The 20582-nt window shown below is 41.0% G+C and overlaps 1 protein-coding gene across 4 annotated transcripts; it reads right to left on the bottom strand.

The window, feature by feature from the left end:
* Positions 1 to 44: 44 nt before the first annotated feature.
* hap1 (huntingtin associated protein 1) lies at positions 45 to 15736 on the bottom strand. 4 transcript variants are annotated; one of them, XM_079690305.1, is made up of 15 exons: positions 15320 to 15735; positions 10204 to 10280; positions 9927 to 10043; positions 9723 to 9817; positions 9343 to 9451; positions 8941 to 9019; positions 8731 to 8861; positions 8574 to 8648; positions 7388 to 7599; positions 6521 to 6754; positions 5656 to 5993; positions 3191 to 3379; positions 2890 to 2986; positions 2260 to 2318; positions 1722 to 1861 (listed from the first exon to the last, which is right to left on the bottom strand). In XM_079690305.1, exons 1-14 carry the CDS (start codon positions 15513 to 15515, stop codon positions 2279 to 2281), a joined length of 1989 nt encoding a protein of 662 aa, XP_079546431.1. In that variant the 5' UTR covers positions 15516 to 15735; the 3' UTR covers positions 1722 to 1861; positions 2260 to 2278. The 4 variants fall into 4 exon arrangements, with proteins under 4 accessions (XP_079546430.1, XP_079546433.1, XP_079546432.1 ...); XM_079690304.1 differs by lacking the exon at positions 2260 to 2318 and having other exon boundaries at positions 45 to 1861; XM_079690306.1 differs by lacking the exon at positions 2890 to 2986 and having other exon boundaries at positions 1698 to 1861; positions 15320 to 15736.
* Positions 15737 to 20582: the final 4846 nt, after the last annotated feature.

Raw genomic sequence — 20582 nt, 5'->3', positions numbered from 1 at the left:
TCTTCTTCACTGTACGTTGTAAAAGAGGGAAGTGTAAAACTGGATGGAAATGCAACGTTTTTATTCACAGGTGGTATACACACACTGACATTAACAGCTGTGATGCTAACATAGAACAGAGCAAACACTAGTGCAGTTTGGTTGATTTACGTCATAACACACATTAAAGGATAACATGTGTTTATGATTTCTTCCCTTTCAAATCCACAGTATCCTATGCCTTTTTGCTACAGTTGATTGTTCGGACAGATTTCAAAGAAACATGCCGTTTTAAATCACTCTACTCGTCTTTAAATAAGGATTCCCCTTAAAACACAGGGAATTCACTTTGAATGCCCTTTCTTTTTCATTATATCCAAGCAATTTCAAATGTCCTGATGTGAAATGCAGCAGATTTGTACAAGCAAGATTCTCAGTCAACGCAGTGCAGTAAATATATATTGCATTTAAAAATCATTTTCACTGTCTTTAATACAGTGAGGCAACCTGATTTTTTTTTTTGGTGAGTTTTGCTCACGATCAAGTTAAAAAAGTAAATTCTCTGTGCAGCCAGAACAAATAAACTTCAGAGACGGCTGGATGTCAAAATCATTAACATTGTATATTTCAGTCAGTGCATAATCACAATGCCTCTTAAACTCGTATCAATAACATGCTCTGCTCAGTGTAGCAGCTAATAAGCAAGAAGACCAGAGTGTTTTTCAGTGGTTATTTTTTTAAAGTACTTCAGTGTGAAAGCAATGGTTTGGTTTGATGTTCAAACTAACAATAATTTACTGCATATAGTTTTTTCATAACTTCCCAAAAGACAATTGTGTTACAGTATATACAAGGGATGTTCCAGTTTGGAAAAATGACCTTTTAAAAGAGACATATCATGTTAATTTTCATGTTCATACTTGTTATTGGGTTTCTACTGGATATGCTTTGATATGTCTGAAACGTTTTAGCACCTGTCTCTTTAAGGACACCTCTTAAAAAAAGTACAGTCTACTCTGATTGGCTTAAGGGAATAATATGGTGCAACTTGGTGAAGGTAAGGGGAGCATGGCTTTTTGAATCTCATGTTTCTGACCATGGCAGCCCAAAGAGTTTTATTTTACAGTTTTCGGTTGTTAGTCACTCCAGATTCACTCCAGACAAGTACATTATAAGTGTGTTTTTACATGATATGTCCCCTTTAAAACCAGCGGCAGGCAAAATATGTATAATAAAAATCACAAAACACAGTATAAAAGGTTTTTTTCTTCATGATTTTTTTGTGAAAAAATAAGCTGTTTCTGCAGGTTGCAGTCAAACAGACTGGTGATCAGGTGATGTTCCTGAGATGAATGTCACACACACACAGCTACTGTACACACATTCATACAAAATAATATAACTGTACACTACCAACAACTTTAAATATGGCTCTAGCACATTCTGTGGCGTTTGTCAGAGCTGTGGGTTCTGAACGGCACACAGCGGGGAACACATGGCTGGTTTTAAAGTTAATGAAATGGGAAGCAGTCCGGTTTAAACTCTTCAGAGGAGGTTTGACTGCTTCTCTCTCCCACTGTGGCCCGTCATCCCCAAAGCTGCCACTCTGTGCAACCCCAGACCTTGAAGTTTCTCCACCAAGTTCAAACTGAAAGCATTCCTTCTCCCCTCTTTGTCAGATTGTAATCCTCCACTGTTGTCCCTCTCTGTGAATGGTGAAGGTTCTGCACTGTGGCTGTAGTGCAGGCAGTGGTGAGGATGAGGAGAAGATGAGATGCCACGCTCTTGCAAAAGCTGCAGGAGTCCCAGCGATGAAGTGGTTACATTTGAGTTGTTCACAAGCTCACAGTTCCTACAAGATGGCAGGCCGAAAGAGCGAAGGCTGCAAACAGATACAAAATAACAATAAGTAAAAAGAAGATCACAATAGATAAGAAACATGTTTTGTTTTTGCACAAGCTCATACACAAATAATAAAACAGGCAAGACAATGTTAAAAAAAACAGTTCATTTGTTGTTAGTGTCTGTTGACCTTGCTGTGAGATGGAAAAATGTGATGTTAGTGAGTCAGCTGTGATCACACAGGATCTGATGGTTATCTGAGACGAGAACCTAGAAAGGTTAAGCAAGATTAAAATGTGGAGAACCAGTTAGTGCTGTTAGGAGGAGGAGACGGAAGCACAGTGCGTGATGTTATCTTGTTAAACTAACTTGGCACTGTGCCTTTCTCAAAGCATTTTAATCAAGCATTCAGTGTAACCATAACCCTTCGACTCTTACTTTGCCTCGAAGGCGCCTTTTAGAGTTGGAGGAAGAGCCTCGACAGGCGCTTTCTGCCGCTGTGGGGAGTAAAGAACAGTTGGTAAACAGGGAGAAAAAACAGCATGGAAGACAGGAAACCAGGAGTCATTCAGTGAAGGTCACCCTGCAAAACAAGTTAAATGAACACAAGTACTTCAAACTCACATTCAGGGCTTCAGGGGCCCCTATTATGCGTTGGGTTTGTTTCCCTTTCCTCTAATGTGTTCTATAGGTTTGTGTGCATGTAAATGGTCTGCAAAGGTTAAAATCCCAAATGTCACTATGTAACACTCGCACTTCTATTGGTTAGCGCTCCAACACATTGTATGTGATAGGCAAAGGGGCGGGACATCTCTTAGAGATAGACCAATCACAACAGAGCCATCCAGCTAACCAAACTCTAGTTCAGGTCGAGGGTGAAAAGAGGTGCTGCAGCAGGCAGTATGACATAATAAAGAGCTTTTTGAACATTAAAGCATGGAGACACAAAAAACAATTGAGAAAAATAGCAAAATAGAGCCCCTTTAAGAAACACACAAAATACATCACAGCACGCTAAAGAAAACACAAAGTCACTAATACAGCACATCACAGTATGTATATTCTTACCTAGTGGAGAAGGAGGACATGAGGAGGGAGGGTTGGAGGACTTGGCAGGTGGTTGTTAGATGTGAGGGGGGGGTCTGAGGGAGTTTGGATGGAGAGGCTGCGAGGTCATGGAGGGAGAAAAGGCACATTATACTACACGTGAAAAGGATGTTCAATGAGAAACTACGAGAGCTAATTCAGCTGAAAGTTACACTACAATTAAAAGGGGAGTAAAGTTTAAAAATGAAGGAGAAAAAGCCATGGATTTGAAGGGGATTGATGCAGTTGTTAGTAGTGTGTGTGGTGTGTTTGGGGGTCGTACCCATGCCATGTGCTCCGGAGAGCTGCGACAGGTCAGGCTCGTCCTCCTCCAGGTCGTTCAGACTGTAGACGTGCTGTATGTCCACCTCCAGCTCCCTGAAGTCCTTCGTCAGGACGCCGGGGCGGGGGTGCAGGATGCCCCCCAGGTTGGGTTTGGCCAACTGCTGCCACTGGTGCAGAGTCACCGAGCCTGAGGAGAGTCAGAGGGGACGGAGCAGGAAGCATGTTAGCACATCATTTTATTTGTACGTTGTTGCTTGATCTATGTTGCTTACCTTATATTGCTTATTTTGTTTGCTTTTTTTTTTTATCCAGGGAATATTTTTCCAGTAAACCAGACGATTTTGTGTGTGTTGTTTCAGAGAGAAGATTTTTTTATTTTAGGCCTATTTTTGTTATATTTATATTTTATTTGGCACAATCTCCTTCACCTCCCCCTCACTTAAAGAATATGTGTTGACATTCTTTTCTTGAAAATAAAAACACTTGTTTTCACTTTCACCCTGACTCCCTTAACTGTATGGGTCGTTGTGTGTTACTGTCTCTATTTCCCCCTATTATTTAATGGGGATGTACGTAACACAAATCTTTCATGTACATTTTTTTTTTAACTAGTTTAAAAAACAAAAGTATTGTTAATGTCTAGCATGGGTAAAAATATCCTTCTTTTTTTTATAAATCAGCAGTGGCTTTTGGTAATACACACTCTTAACCGGATTTGCTAGGAGGGTACAACAAATACAAATAAATGTTATTGGAAGAGATATGAATTCAGGAAAGGGCAAGAACTGAAATCCCAAACGGCAATGGTTGTGGCATAAGTAGGCAAATGTTAATATTAAAATGTAATCAAGTTATGTAATATTACCTTGGTTCAGTGGTTATAGGCAGACTGCTTATATTTTTTGGTATACTAACAATACATGTTCCTTTTCATGTTTTACATCTATTTTTGCTAGCATTTTTTCTTTGTCCCTACACTTTTGTTGTATGATTTCACATTTCTCAGAGTGTTACTGCAACCATCTAATGTTAAAGAGCAACTTCCAGGTTAAAGACACCTGTGAATAAATGTGGAGGAAAATGATGAATACAATAGATTTTCAAAAAAATATACAGAAATATACACTACAATGACATCTATAGAGATAAGTCCGGCCGTGCATCACGGCTCTTTGAAACATCTCTGTTCCCGGAAATGCATCCACGAAGGAGCCGTGGAGGACCGTGGAGGACCGTGGAGGACCCATCAGTGTATCCTCGGTTATAGCTCCTCCAGAGAGCCTCCTCGACGCTCGATCCTCGGTCCTCGAAGTGCATTTAGAGAAATGAGATGTCCTTCAACATGGCGCGCTGAAATTCATTTCCGGGTCACTACCGGAGGACCGAGGAGTCGAGGAGTCGAGGAGGGGGATTTGATGAAATGAGAAAGGGCCTATGTCTTACGGTGCCGTGTACCGGAGGGGAGAGAGAGAGAGAGCAGCGAAGGGGGGGGGGGGGAGAGATGTAATATGGTTTCCTGATAAAGCTGTGGAGAGTATGTGCTGCAGGGAGGTGGATGCACAACGCACCCAGGAACGAACGCTAGCACCGGTCCTTTTCCCGTGAGGGAAACTGTGGACTCGATGTCCTGACAGGCTGGTATTTGTGCAACCTGCACAAACACAATACTGCACCATGATTACAAATGTTGAAATACAATTTAAAACTACCGAAAAATACCAGCTCACTAAAACACAACCGCTCAACTCAACGCAACTCTACTATACCCGCGGTCAGAGAGCGGAGATGTGTCCCCTGTGTGATGTAATATGATGCGTTTGACGTATGACCTTAAAAAAAAGCCGTTTTTAAGAGCAGAGCTCAAAATTGCTCCTTTCCCTCTGAATTCCTGCCCTTATGTCTCGTAAAACATATCAAATCCTACATTCACTTTTTTTAGCATAAATGTAGAAAAAAGAAAAACCTGCAAGATGCTCTTTAACTGCCTTTTGGTGACATCATCAAATATAGATACATATCATATGATAAATAGTTTTACTTTTGTATGGAGTAATTAACTATTGTTTCTTTCCCTTTTTCTTTAAAGAAAACATTTGATTTGTAAGAGCAGGGCACATTTGTACCTGTGGTTTTAGTTTAGTATCACAGACTTCAACAATGAGCATTGATTGTCTTGATGTATTTTACCAGTAATAATAAATAATAATACATTTTATTTTTAGGCGCCTTTCATGACATCCAAGGACACTGTACAATTTGTTAAAAAAAAGAGAAAATGCTAATAGGCAACAGAACATGATAAAAATACAAACAGGAAATCATAGAGGAGACAGTCAAGTGGACACAAAGGAAACATATAATGGGGAGCACTACAGTACATTTCTGGGCTCCATTTTGACTCCACATAAGCTGGAATAAACTCCAAGAGACTGACACAACGCTGCGTCAAGCTGAAGTGTTTACCTTCCAGTGGTTTGACAATCTGCAGGCGGTCGGGCAGGTAGGACCTGGATCCTCCTGAGGAGCCACACGAGTGCCGGGAGCTGCCGTTGGAGTAGTTGGTGCCGGTGGAGGTGGCCGGGCTGGAGACCAGGCTGTCGTTGGGCGTCAGGAAGCCGCTGGAGCCCTCGGCCTCCTCGCAGTCCGCTGCCAGGGCATGGAGTTTCCGCTCGCGCTCCACGTCGAAGAACGGCCGCTCAGAGGAGTGGCTCTGCTGGCGGGCCGACAGGCTGCGCAGGGCGGCCTCCAGGTCCTGACCCCCGGGGGTGCCCGGCTGGCCCAGGCGCTTCGGCCCACTCCCACTGCAGGGAATATATTGGTTCATTTGGTTAACATAATCTATGACTTTGAATGTTTGCCAACAACCAGTTTTTAGATGACCCAGACAAGAGGCTGACGTCATTTAACTGTGAACATATCGACATATTGAAGAATAAAGACAGAGTTTAAATATAGGTTAAAAATAAAAACACGATAACTCCAAAGACGACACAAAATATTACACTTATTTTTTTCATTGCTTTGCGTTAATTTACAACGACAGGACGTCGGCAAAAGAAACAAGGGGATATTTTGTCTAGACTAGATTTAATGAAATGTTTATTATAAACAGAATTTGTTTAAACTACATTTCAACAGTTTCAATTTACTAAAACTTAAAAAAATATAAAAATTGCCGAGACTTTTAGTGAAGATTTAAAAGTAGCACAGTCATTACACATTCAAGGACAGTGAATTAATGTTATAAAATCATGAAATATGCATATAAAATGATTATATTTAGATCTTTAATTTTCCATTTGATGTAACACTATGCACTTAAACACACCTGTTGTCTTCTTTCTGAGCATTGTTGCAGTTTGGCTTGTCCTCCAGGGTGAGGCTGGCGTTGTCGGAGCCGTAGTAGCTGGTCCTGGGGGTGCTGGTGCAGCTGGCGTGAGCCGACAGCGGGCTGGAGCCGGGCAGCCCGGGGGAGGGGCAGCGAGACCGCAGCCTCATTGCAACCTTGTTCACCACCTTGTTCACCACCTTCACTGTTTCAAACACACGCCACGGGTGGGTCCTGAGAGGAGAAACAGGGCATGAGTGGGCATGGAAAGATCTAACACAATCTACATGATTTCATTCAGCTGCAAACCTGTTAGATAAAAGACACACTGTAATTTGTCATTGTATTTTTTCAAGCTCAGAATAAGAATACAGGTGTATTGCCTTATGGGTTTTGATAACAATAATTTGTTTTGGAGTATTGGTGCATAAATAAACACAGAAAAAAAGAAAATGGGAAAATACAAGCGAATACTGAAAAAGAAAAACACTGTCAAAATATGATGACATCCTCGACTGTGACATGTCCCAATGCTTTAATGTTCAAAAAGCTCTCTTTTCTCATAATCCGAACTCTGAGTCTTTATATGATTTGTTAAAGTTCAGCTTATTGAAAATGTATTTTCAAAGATGTCAAGAAAGTTGACAGTTTCCTGGCCACCTAAACAATCAACCCAAAAAACGTCTCATCGTATTTTCATTTGAATGTTCATAAGCCCTTATTGGTGCAGGGAATTACTTTGGAAGAACAGAATAACACACATTTGGAAATGTCTAATTTGAAACAACCCGAACTGTAAACTTGTGTCCATCACTAATATAAGGATGATAAAAGGACCTCATAAAAACCATAAAATGTCAGACTGACCTGTACTCTGAGGGTGCGGGGGTGTCCAGGCCTTTACGGAAGGTGCCCTCAATCTCGGCTGCCAGAGAGTCCATGGGGAGGACAGAGGCCAGCGCGGTGTAGCGCTGCACTGTGCTGTTGGGGAGGCTCTTATTCCGCAGGTTCTTGATGTCCTCTCGGGCCTCGCAGAGCATGTCCTCACACTGAGAGTACTTGTCCCGCAGGTCCTTGAGCTGCAGACAGGGGGAGACATTTCTGTCAAGCTGCAGTACAAGAAGAACATCTATTCACAGCAACAGAGCTGAAATATTTACATTCTTAATGCTTTCAGTAGGCTTCTGTAAAGATGTACATTAACAGGTCTGTGTGGGGACACGGAGAAAGGGTTTCTGTGTAAACATGTGAAGGCTTTAGGGTAGATGATGTCAAATATAACCATTATTGTGGTGTGATCTTGTGATCTTGTTAGAACAAAGTTTATAAAAAGGTATAAACAGCACCTCAGTGTACATGCAGTCCCCCTTATTATGTCTCTTTCTAACAAACTTTAACCGTGGCTCAAAGCTTCCAGAACATTTATTACAGCACTCCTCCCAGTTTCCACAGAAAGCGGGTTGGCAATTCATTAAACCTGCTTTCTGTCAACAGCCTGTCAGTCAGCACGAGTGGCTGCTGAGTGACAAATGAGTCTGTCAGAAGCCTTTGGGCTGACATCCAACAAAGAAAAACAAACCATTCATTATTTACAGCTAGTTTTTTTTCAATAAATTGCGGTTTGCCTCTTGCATATTCTGTACACACTGTAAAGCGCCCCCTAAGACAAGTGTGATATTGGGTTATATAAATACAATTTCATTGATTGATTGATTGATTGATTGATTGATTGATTGATTGATTGATTGATTGTCCACTTGTGTCTCATAGGTGCGCTCCGGTGCCTAAATAAATAGCTCTACACCCCTGGCCAAAATGTCCTTAAAATGAAGTCTGAGTTTAAAATATAATTCAATTAATTCCTTAACTGTCATTTTCACATATAAATATAACAGTCTGCAATGAACTGGTGTTCTCCTGTGCGTGCCACCTCCTCCTTTGCACACTGGTATCTTTCGTGTGAGCAAGAGAACAACTTTTCTTTGTCCCCCTCCGTAGAAAGGAGAGGGATCTTACTCTAAATATGTTGTCAAAGTGATTATAAGTGTCTTGCCTCTGATTGAAGATTTAGCTGGCTCTCACGGGAGGCACTCAGTTGTTGGTTCAGCTCCTCATTTTCATGTGTGATCTAGAGGGACAGGAGGAAGAGAGTCAGCAGAGCTTTACAGTGGTTAGACGCCATTGATCCAGAACACAGGAGCGTCTCTCACCCCTTTGCAGCGAGCCTGCAGGTCCACGGCCTGAGCGAGCAGCGAGCTGATCTCCTCCTGCTGCCGGAAGAAGTCCTCCACTTTCCGCGCCAGCTCCTCTGACAGGTCCACCACCTGCTTATTGACGGATGCTGAAACACACAAGGCCTAATAAATACACCTGTAGCTAGTGTGTTCTTTAAAACATTGAAAGAAGACTTGAACACTTACAGAGTTCTTCCACACACACCATCATCAGCTCCTGCTCTTGCTCCTCGTAGTTGGTCGTCTCTGTTGTGAGATCACTGGCCTGAAATAATGACATCATCAAATGATCATACTTTTCACGCTAACTAAATGTTAAACTGTAAAAACGTTTTGTAAGTGATTATCTGTATTTATCCGTGTTTTTACAAGTTCTACATCCTTTTAATGCAGTATGCAATGTTAAATAAGATTGCATGCTGCATTTCAAGCAGTTTCTGAAAAGAGATGTTACAGTGGAGGAATATGTGTTGGGTGTATAAACTAAATGAAGCCAGTTGTTCATAAAACGATGTATATTACATTGGCATTTAAAAGTCAATGAAAAGCACCCAGTGTGTATGTTCCTGTGATCTCAGTGTCGCACACCTCTGTTCGCAGCATGCGGTTCTCGTCCTCCAGACCCTTCAGTTTCTGATGCAGGAAGTCGTAGTGGACCAAGCTGGTGAGAGAAGTGCATGACTCGTTTCTTTTTATCCTACAAGGAAAGAAACATGTGTTTGCATTAGATATCTTGACAATCAATGTTTAATAAATATATTTGTTTCAGTCAAGTATTTCATAATTAACTTAATAATTAAGCTGCTGCAATGAGAAGAAATGGACAGAGAACAATAATGAATAGAGATAATGATTAACTGATGATGGGAAAGAGTGTTTTTTTTAACTTCCAATGAAAAGGTGTGTGTGTGTGTGCGTGTGTGTGTGTGTGTGCGTGCGTGCGTGCGTGCGTGCGTGCGTGTACCCACGGGGAACGTGATTCAGCGTTCTCGATCTCCTCGGTGCTCGCATAGAACTGAAGGAGGTCGTCTCTCATTGTCAGCTCATGGCGAAGTTGAGCAATCTTGAAATACAATATTTAATTGTTGTTAACTGTATGACACCAGATTCATAACAAAAGCGACTGTGTGTTTCAGTGGGTATCAAACTTGTTACACATGTTGTTTTTGTACCTCTTCCTTTGCTATTTCCAGCTGCTCGTCCAGCATTTCATTGCGTGCGGTTATTTCTTGGTTCTGTTTCAGCAGGGATTGACCGATCCGCGCCGCTAGCTCGAGATCCCGCTCTTTCTGCAAAGTGATGCAACATTTCATATTATTTTAGGGAACAATCTAGCTGGCAAAGCAGATCTTCATTTGTTCATAATGTGGGAGATAGAAAACCAGCGTTTTGGCAAGGAGGCATAAACTGTTATCCTCTATAATCCCGTTCATCTGCTGTGTGTCTCACCTCCTCCAGCAGGTGAGTGACCGCCTTGATGTCATGATATGTCTTGGTGACCTGGCCCACTCTGTCCGAGCACAGCACTGAGGGAGGAAAAGGGGGGAGGAGAGGGGGGAGGAGAGGCGGGAGGAGGGAGAGAGGGATTTTATGAATGGAGGAAGAGCTGTATGCACACAAAGGACACTGTAACAACAAATCCTTGCTGTCTCCATAGGCTCCAATTCAGTTTTTAGTTGTATTACGACAATAAAAAAAATGATTAGCACATTCACGGATTAAAGTTTAATTTGTTTGCCACTTAAAATATTATTTAAAAACATACAGTAGGCCTACTGCTGTTTCTAACCATTTCACCAGATCACATCCCAATATGTATCTTTCTCTTCAAATTATTCTTTTTTTCCAGTCTTCAATTGAATTTCTGAAAGCACTGCTCTAATGGAATGGCCTAGGTCGATAAAGTAGATTTTTAGATGATATAATGATATAAACAAATGAATAAACACATATCCTTTTCCAATGTGTATATTTTGTAAAGCACCATCCAAACAGAGCCTGCAAACAGCACATTCTCTGTGAATGAGAGCCTCGACTACATCTTGTTTCTTTGTTAAGTTTCCTCCGCTACGGACCACAACCTGTCCATGCGGTCAGCCAGATACTGATCCTCTTAGCTTGATCCCTTTTAGCCTAGATAAGAGGGCAATAAAGACCTCGTTCTCCTGGATACCGATATAGCTCATCAGGAGATGCTGCCGGTGGCTGAACTGATGAAGTGTTCGTGCCAGCAGGACACGTACAGCATGGAGGGGATAACAGAGGCTGGCTATTGGCCTGCCACTTTGTTTACATCCTGGAGAATGCTGTGTTTGGGTCCACTTCAAAGTCAATAATGGTGAAGCTCTGAAAACTTTTCATTTGCTCGTAATCTGTTTATTTCACAAAAGATTTCAGTAATAAACTATAAGCACTGCGTTATAATTTTGTGTTCCTTTTTTATACTTCTCACAATTGTAGGTTTTGTGTATTGTTTAAGACTGTGTGTAAAATGTGCATGGACTAGTGTGCAATTCTGAATGACACAGCATGCCTCTAATCTGAAATCAGTTGTGTAACCTTACTTTGGTGGTAGGCTTAGCTCGACTAAAGATATGGGAAGTTGCCATGCCGCAAAGTAATCAGATTGAGGTGCTTGAATTTGGCCGGAGAAACCGTGATTGGGCGGCGTCTAATCAGACTAATGGAAAGAACCTTGGGCTGCACTGCACAGTATAACGTAGCTGTATCATGAATTATATACACGGAAATCATGTCCATCAGTCGGTGGTGATTAACGGGCAGGTAGAGGTCATGTTTCCATCTGCACTTAGCAGATTAAAGAGAAAAGCAAAAGCAAAAAGGTTTCACAGGTGATGGTAAGACCATTTTAACTCATTAAACTAATCACTAGGCTTTGCCAGACAAATGTCAGGAAGGATACATGGGATACACTAATGCAGAAGTATAGTCTGGGACACCAATATCTTAAAACTGACCATGTCATTAATGTAATTTACTTCAACACTGAATGTGAAATAGAAAGACGAATCCTGGACCACCTGAACTGCCTCCCAGATGAAGGACTTTTACAGTATATTGTCATTCCCAACTTATTCAATTAAATCATAAAATAAAAGATCTTGCCAAATATGATAGTCACATTGACTCTTACACTCTAAAATCTTTCTTAATATTTGAGCCAAGAAGGATGAGAAATCCCTGATGTTCTCAGAAAAAAAGGATATTTGAACGTTTCTAATTATATAACAAATCAACTGCCAACAAGGATCTTGTCATCTACTTAAAGGCAATAAGTGTTTGTTTAGCAGTATTTTCTCAACAACTGCTATTCCGTCAACTTGGCTGGTGTTTTAGCTGAAACCCTAATAAGTGCAGTTTTGAGCGTGAGCTCTTGAGGTGGTCTGAAAATATGTATTAGCATAGTTGTACGTACACACTGACATGTATTGAGAGTGGCCCCCTATATGAACTGTTAGAGCAGCAAACAACATGAGAAGCTACAGCTGTCTCCTTCGAGATCTAGAGGACATTTTTGTTAGTCATTTTTCTTGACAGCTGTTCATCTGATGTGCTTCACATTGGGTGGGTTGATTGATCACGACCAAAAGAAAAAGGTAGTGTTGAGAGGGAAGGTGTTGCAATGAGCGGCAATCAAGAAAACTGAAGCAGCATTGGTCGAGGCCATGTAATTGGTCCGTTTTTAATGGGCGTTGGACTTAACAAGATACTCGACAACAACTACCATATCGTCTTGATGTTAACTGTTTGGTCAAGAATAATGGGGCCGGGGGATTGGCTGTCTCTGGGCCCTGGTTCTAGGGGCATCTGTTGGGGATGGTACTGGGATTGTCCCAATGAGTGTGTCTGGTGGGCTTTGGGAGGAAGGGGGGGGGTGTTCTCTGCCTCTTTTGTTTTTGACTGATTCATATTCAAAGTCTGAGTGCACTGCAACATCATGTTAGCAAATACAATACTTGTACATTATCCTGTTCATATTTTTCATTTTTAGGCTTTAATGACCATCTATTGTTGGTATTTTTGCCCTACTTTTTCACGTCCATTATAAACGTTTAACGACAGAAGTAAGAATTGATGTCTGATGCTGTTTGTATTGATTATATTGTATATTTTGTTGTGGAAAATCTCAAAAAACAGACTGTTTAAAAAATGTGTATGTAGGGATTTATAGCTTGACTCTAAATTAATTAAATCATAGATATATATAAATAAATAAAAAGGTACAATAGAAGTACAGTTCTTACATAATCCTAATCAACAACAGTGTAAACATGTCTATTTCTGATCATTACCATTGACTAAATGACTTTGAAACAGACAATTAATAAACAAGAATAACTACAGCCTAAATAACACGTAACTGGTTGTGTGATTGCCAAAATACATTATATAAATGAACAATGATTAATCAGATAATAGACTACTTCTTCAAATCCTCTTGTACTTAAAGTGGATTGAAGCAGCAGCTGGACGGTCAGCCACACACACACACACACACACACACACACACACACACACACACACACACACACACACACACACACACACACACACACACACACACACACACACACACACACACACACACACACACACACACACACACACACACACACACACACACACACACACACACACACACACACACACACACACACACACACACACACACACACACACACACACACACACACACACACACACACACACACACACACACACACACAAACTAAGATCCAGTTCACTACTAAGTCATTCAAATCTTGAGAAAATGCAGTTTAGTCATATGCCGTACAATTCGTATTTTATTATTTCAAGTTTGTCAAAATAGTTTATTGAATGGCTTATTTGCACTTATTTGAACTGTACATCCACAAAGACTCAACTTAGTAAATAACTGTATATCTATTTCCTTTTGACCCGACTGCGCTGGAGAGCATAGAGCAGATCAAGGAAATGGATGCTGCTTTGCCAGCTAGAGGTTTTAAGGTTTGAGTTAAGCTAAATCCAGGCAGCTACCCTGAACTGCAGGCCTAATAGTGTACATAGTGGATGAACTCTGCTGAGCTATGTATACTTATGACGTCTGTTATGTCGTGGGGATCAGACAGGCAAAGAGCTTTAAGAACAAGATTCACATTGATCCCATATTAATCCCTACTGTTGTGAAAGGGCAAACTTGAACAAAACTGGCAGGAGCTAACATTTAACTCACAGCCTTCTAGTTTAATCGGTAAAGATTTAAGTATAATTTAAGAGAGAACAGTCTACAGATGTCATAATGGTAACATTAATCTCACTATAAAAAATGAGGAGTTTTGTGTCCGATCTATTACAATTAGGTTTCAAATTAAAGCTGGATTTGAGCAAAAACGTCATATAAACACACAACAAAGCACTCGGAAACAATGTGTCCAACAGAAACAAGTGAAGTATATGTGCACTAAAAACACAGCTCCAGCAAACATGTAGAGTCTCTGTGTTGGAATTCAACAGACACTGGAACCATACTGTACATGTAGAGATTGAGATTCAAGAAAAATGGGGTGAGCTGTATATCCAATTTAAAGTCTCATTGCACAACAGAGGCCACACATTGGTTTGTTTGGGTGTCCTGTATGTCTGGATTGGTGCCCGTGTCGCAGTGTTTGGGGGCCAACCACGTGCCCATTTAGACAAAGAACGCCTGGTAAAGAGGAGCGATAGAGGAGGCTTTTCACAAATGTATGACATGCATCAAAAGTCTAACATTACTTAACATGAAAAGCAAACATAACTGACAATACTGGAGTGAAACAAGAGAAGCAGAATAGATAATGTACTGACACTCTTTGTTCTTCAGAATAGGGTTTGGGAACATTTAACAGTGGTGCATTCAAGAGCAATCAGGTAATTCAATCATTTTCATTTGTCCAATTTGATTCTTGTTTCTCAGAATTTCCAAAATTAAGATCTCAGGTTCAAACCTTGTCAGAGAAACTGGAAGCATTCAAATACTATTCCCTAGTTCTATGGCTTTGACCTCCATATACTAAAAACAAAGAAAAACACAAAATGTCCAATGCTGCCAATGACAACTGCTGACATGTACACAGAGATGATTGTGCTGCTGCTGCTGCAGCGTGCACACACACACACACACACACGATCAGTGACCTTCACCCCACTGAATGTATTTACAAAACTTTACCCGTCTCAGGGCACTTTCATGTTAAACTAAAAGGAGTGTTGTGAAAAGAGCTGCAGAAAACGCATTTTGTCGGATGTAATCATGACTTGTATGTTGCACCTTCAATGACATCACTGCAGAACATCCAGTGCACTATAAAGTATAGAGCACTTAGATAACACAGATCTTGACAACGCAATGTAGGACAGAAAAACACCAGACAGCAGCATTTTACCTGCAGATTAGAATAATTATGAACCATGACTCTTTACATAGTATTTTATGTAACTTCCTCTCTAAGCATGTAAGTCTCTTGTGCATGCCAGCTGCTTTTCCCTGTCGTCTGCATCATCACGCACCACCAACTAATCTCACCTTGTGTCACCTCCCGGCAAAGGATGTCCTTGTTGTTATTATTATTGTTATTGCTGTTAAGACATGTCTTGTCCATGTCCACTACTTCATTCACAAGACTAGAAATGCTCTTGTCTTCTTCCTCCACCTCGGATGCAGAGGAGCTCCAAACCTCCATGGTGACCGGAGAAAAAGTGTCCTCCGCCTCTCCGTCCATCGGTTGAATAAATCCTTCTTCTTCAGATAAATTACTGTGAATATCCTGCGCTGTCACACACCAGCTGTGTCTGCGGCATGATTCTGCTGGCCTGTGTGTTTTGGTACAAACCAGCCTACGTGAGGGAGTGTGTGTGTGTACCTGTGTGTTCCTGTGTGTTCCTGTGTGTGTGAGAGAATCAGAGCTGCTGCATGTTAATATTTAATCCCTCAGACTGTACTGGCCATCTGTCGTCATGACTGCCTTCGTTCACCTGGCCACGTTGGACTACCGGGTAAGAAAAGAGGGGAGGAAGAGGAGGGGGGTTGAAGGAGGAAGACAAATCTCAACCCCAAGCCATAAAAGCCGATATTGATCACCAGGGTCATTGAGATAAGTATAGTCAGCTGTATTTGAAAAACTAATTCAGGATATGGATGCTGATGGAGTTTGAAAGGATGCTGCATTAAGCCCACCCACCCCTGAGGATCTGAGGCAGATGGTAGGTTCCGCCCGGGCCAATGGCTGCTCTTGTTCTGAGCACATACGTAATAGCAGGCACAGAGAGGGCTCTGCTGGTGATGCTGCTGCAGACAGAGCCACACCCACTGTACAGGGGGCTGATGGGAGAAACAGAGGGTATACAGTGAGTCTGGGATTTTACGGGTTTTGTCTGGGATCATTAATTAATCATCTTGCTATTCATATATTTTTCTTTCTACACTAAAATTCAGTAAGTGTTTTAGTCAAATATGATATGGAATTTATTATATTATATATATAAAAATATAAATAAACCATATTTGTCATTCTGAGCAATGGAGACTTGCTTTCTGTGTAAGTATTCTTCCTAGATTATGAGCGGACCGCAAAGATTGTTTTTCATCTCGATTCAGTTTTATCTAAATACGTCTGCTTTAACTTTACAGTGAACTATATTCTGCTGCAATGATCCAAAGCCCTTGCCCACACCACTTTCCTATATATACGGGTTTGTCTCCGTCCGTCCGTGACCTAGACACAAGCGTTTCTCTGACAATCAAATATTAATGCCTTCATACATTTTTCACCCAAAACAGATTATTTTCAGGTCGAGTGCATTTCCCATCCCTACGCTTGCTCTCTTCGAGCATTTATCCTTTGCAGAATAAAATCTTCGAGAGCAGCATGTGTATGGTTAAAGAGGTGACTTCAAATTCCATTCCAAGAATGTTTTGACTACTTCCAAGTTAAAAATCCATTGCTCTAACAACACCACTAAAAATGCTGCAAGATAACAACTCTAGGTAATAAAGAAGTAAAGTCTCAAGTACTTTGCCCACAATAACAAGCAAAGATGTGACAATGAGGCCCCTCCCAGGAATAAAATCAGCAATCTGCTCTGATTCAACTTTTTCCAGCCCTTATATTAACTATTAACTATTGAACTAGTTACCTCGGGAAACTTGTTACAAAAAACAAGCATAGAAGTACAGTTTAAATAAAGTCTTGATAAAAGCAGCTCAGCCCACTTCTGTTACTCAGTGTGACGATAAGGATCTGAAAACTGATCGCTGATATCCCTGGTCAATGTTTGTCTGAGGAAACACCCTGGAAGGTCTTTAGCATTTATTTGATCCACAGTGAAATACAGCCCTGCACAACAATCATATAAACAGTTATCAATTATTATAGATCAGACACGCTCTACCCACAGTCTTCCAAGTAAATCTTTAATTTAACCAAACAAGTTAGATCCCTCTGCTCCACTGCATCTCTCACTCAATGTGTGGGTATTTCCCCTGCCCTCATTGTTGTGGTTAGAGGCTTACCATGATGCATGATTAATGAGATGTAGGTGTGGCCCTAAACTTTAGCAAAAATGCTTCCATGGAATACTACTTCGCTTCACATCTAATGATATTAGGCAAGGCAAGGCAAGGCAAGGCAAGGCAAGGCAAGGCAAGGCAAGTTTATTTATATAGCACCTTTCAACACAAGGAAATTCAAAATGCTTTACAAAAAAAGAAAGACATTAAGAAAATGGCATTTCAAATCAGTCATTAAAAAGCAAAGATAATAAAATAAACATTAACAGAAAAAATACATGGATAAAAGTTACAGTGCAGTTTAAGATGTGAATAGTTCAATTAAAAGCAGCGGCAAAAATAAAAGTCTTTAGTCTGGATTTAAAAGTCAGAGTTGCAGCGGACCTGCAGGTTTCTGGGAGTTTGTTCCAGATATTTGGAGCATAATAACTGAACGCTGCTTCTCCATGTTTAGTTCTGACTCTGGGGATAGAAAGCTGACCAGTCCCTGAAGACCTGAGAGAACTGGATGGTTCATCATTTAGCAGGAGGTCAGAAATGAATTTTGGGCCTAAACCATTCAAAGCTTTATAAACCAGCAGCAGTATTTTGAAATCTATTCTTTGACATACAGGAAGCCAGTGTAAAGACTTCAGAACAGGAGTTATGTGATCCACTTTCTTATGGCGCATTTCCACTACACGGCCTCGCTCGGTATGGCTAGGTCTCGTTAGGACTGGCTCACTTTATGGCGCATTTCCATTACAGTTTAGGAACTGGGGTAGTATCTATAGTAACGCAGTGTAGGCGGAGCCGTGACGTCATCTTCAATGAGAGCCCCAGAAAAACAACACAGCCGTTAGCTGTTAGCACTCAGAGCTCACGGCTCCTCATATCTGTTCAGAAACTAGACAAAAGTTAAACAAGTACAAACCACAGACTGTCTGTGTCATGGCGAATACAATCGCTGGTTTATTTATGTCTGTATAGGCTGTTGTTGTGAGTGTGGACGGTCGGAGCATTTACAACATTAGCTTAGCCAATCTCCATTTAGACAACACACAAATTAAAAGGTTTTCCGCCTGCCGTCTGTCTGCAGACTTGTCAAAGCATTAATTCATGGTTTTTACTAACCGGTATCAGTATGTTGTTACTTCGGCATCATTTTGAAACGTGTATTAGAATTAAATCAGGGTCAAATATCTTCATCTTGTTGTAGTTATAGCCCCCTTGCCAGCGATTCTCTCTCTAGTTTAACATACTCAGCCCGACTCAGCCTGGTTGTTCCTGGCCCTATAACCACGATTTTATGGGGCCAGAAAAGCTGTGAATTAGGACCCGCTAGCCGGTACTAGGCCAAGTGGAAACGCAACCAAAAGCGAGCTCCGCGCTGCAGTGGAAACGCGCCATTAGTGTTAGTGAGGACTCGAGCAGCTGCGTTCTGAATTAGCTGCAGCTTTCTAATATATGTTTTAGTGAGACCTGCAAAGACACCATTACAGTAGTCCAGTCTACTGAAGATAAAAGCATGGACACGTTTTTCCAAATCCTGCTGTGACATTAGTCTTTTAATCCTAGAAATATTCTTAAGGTGATAGTAGGCTGATTTAGTAACTGTTTTAATGTGACTGTTGAAACTCAGGTCAGAGTCCATGACTACACCTAGATTTCTGGCTTTATCTGTTGTTTTGAACATTCCAGACTGAAGCTCAGCGCTAACTTTTATACGTTCTGCCTTGGCTCCAAAAACCATTACCTCAGTTTTATCTTTGTTTAATTGGAGAAAGTTCTGACACATCCAGTCATTGATTTGTTCAATGCACTTACTCAGCGTTTGAATTGGAGCATAGTCTCCTCGTGAAATACTTATGTAAATGTGGGTGTCATTCGCATAGCTATGGTAACTTATTTTGTTGTTTTTCATTATCTGAGCCAGTGGTAGCATGGAGATGTTAAAGAGAAGAGGCCCCAAGATGGAGCCTTGAGGAACCCCACATGTCATATTTGTCAACTCAGATGTGTATATTAGGTTTTATAAATCTGCATCCTCTTTTCACCCTCTGTCTGAAACTAGAGCCCAGTCTGCTCTGATTGGTGAGCTGGCCGGCTCTGTTGTGATTGGTCAACCGCTTTCTTAGCCTGTAGAGTACGATGTGGATGTTGGAGTGTTTAGCCAATAGAAGCGCAAGTGTACCTAATAATATAATCTAAACATATCTTCAGTGATGTCATTATGCCACGTACATTAAAAAGAGTGAAATGGGCGGGGAGTTGGGAGAGAAAGTCCTTTGCAGTCTATTTACATGCTCCAAAACCTATACCACAATACAGTACTGTGAAAAACGAACAAAACCAAATGCCCCCTGACCAAATATGTCAAACACTGTGGCTTGGCACGGGTCAGTCTGTCCTGATAGGAACATGTAGCATGGCTTGGTACAGCCTATCTAGCATTATGAGGAAGTAGCAGTACAATCGCATGAAATACTATCAGTAAAAAAGGGCAAGGTCATTAAGAGTACTGATACATAAAAAAACTGCTTAAATACACCTGCCATTATGAATTGATCAAACAAAACAGTAAATGGCAATGCATACATGCTACATTTGATATAAATCACAATATGGTTATATAAACAATATAATATGGTTTATATTTGTAAGAGGAGAAAATACTTCAGCCCTACAGTAGATTATGGATTGAGATTACCATGGTTGAGCCGGAGTCTCTGTTACTGCAGAGCAAAGTTTCCTAACCTTGTCAAATATCATTGCAGAGTAAATATGTCAGAACTGTGCACATTCAGACAACGTGTTTAATATTATGCGTCGCTGACCAAACCACTGTTCAACTGGCTTTGCAATTTAAGTGTCAAACTGTTTTGAAATTAGGCTGTATGTACTCTAATCCATTCCTTATAGGGGTCTTTAAAATGTCAAGTCGAGCTGATCAACACTGAATTTAAATCTCAGAGCAGATCACAGGATCAAATAAATGGTAGAAATTAGCCCTCATGCACACATCTTCAGTATACAAGCAAGCCTTATAGAAGTCAAGGCAAGGACGCACACAATCTCCCATTCCCCCACAGGTCTAGACACCTATGCATCTAAAAACAAACTCTTTCTGAGCGGCAGCTGGGATGTGCCGTCTGCAGCGCTGCAGTGGAAACTGTTCAGGTTAATCGGCTTGGTGACATTTGACATCTGTGACTCACAGACGTGGGAGTGTGTGCGTGGAGGAGAGCTTTCACTAACTCATTGAGAACACACACACATCCTCAAGTTTATCCTTAATTGT

The sequence above is a fragment of the Notothenia rossii genome (assembly GCF_949606895.1).
Source record: "Notothenia rossii genome assembly, chromosome: 1".
Lineage (NCBI taxonomy): Eukaryota > Metazoa > Chordata > Actinopteri > Perciformes > Nototheniidae > Notothenia > Notothenia rossii.
Note: the sequence above shows the minus strand (reverse complement) of the source record. Positions and strands in the feature narration are given on the sequence as shown.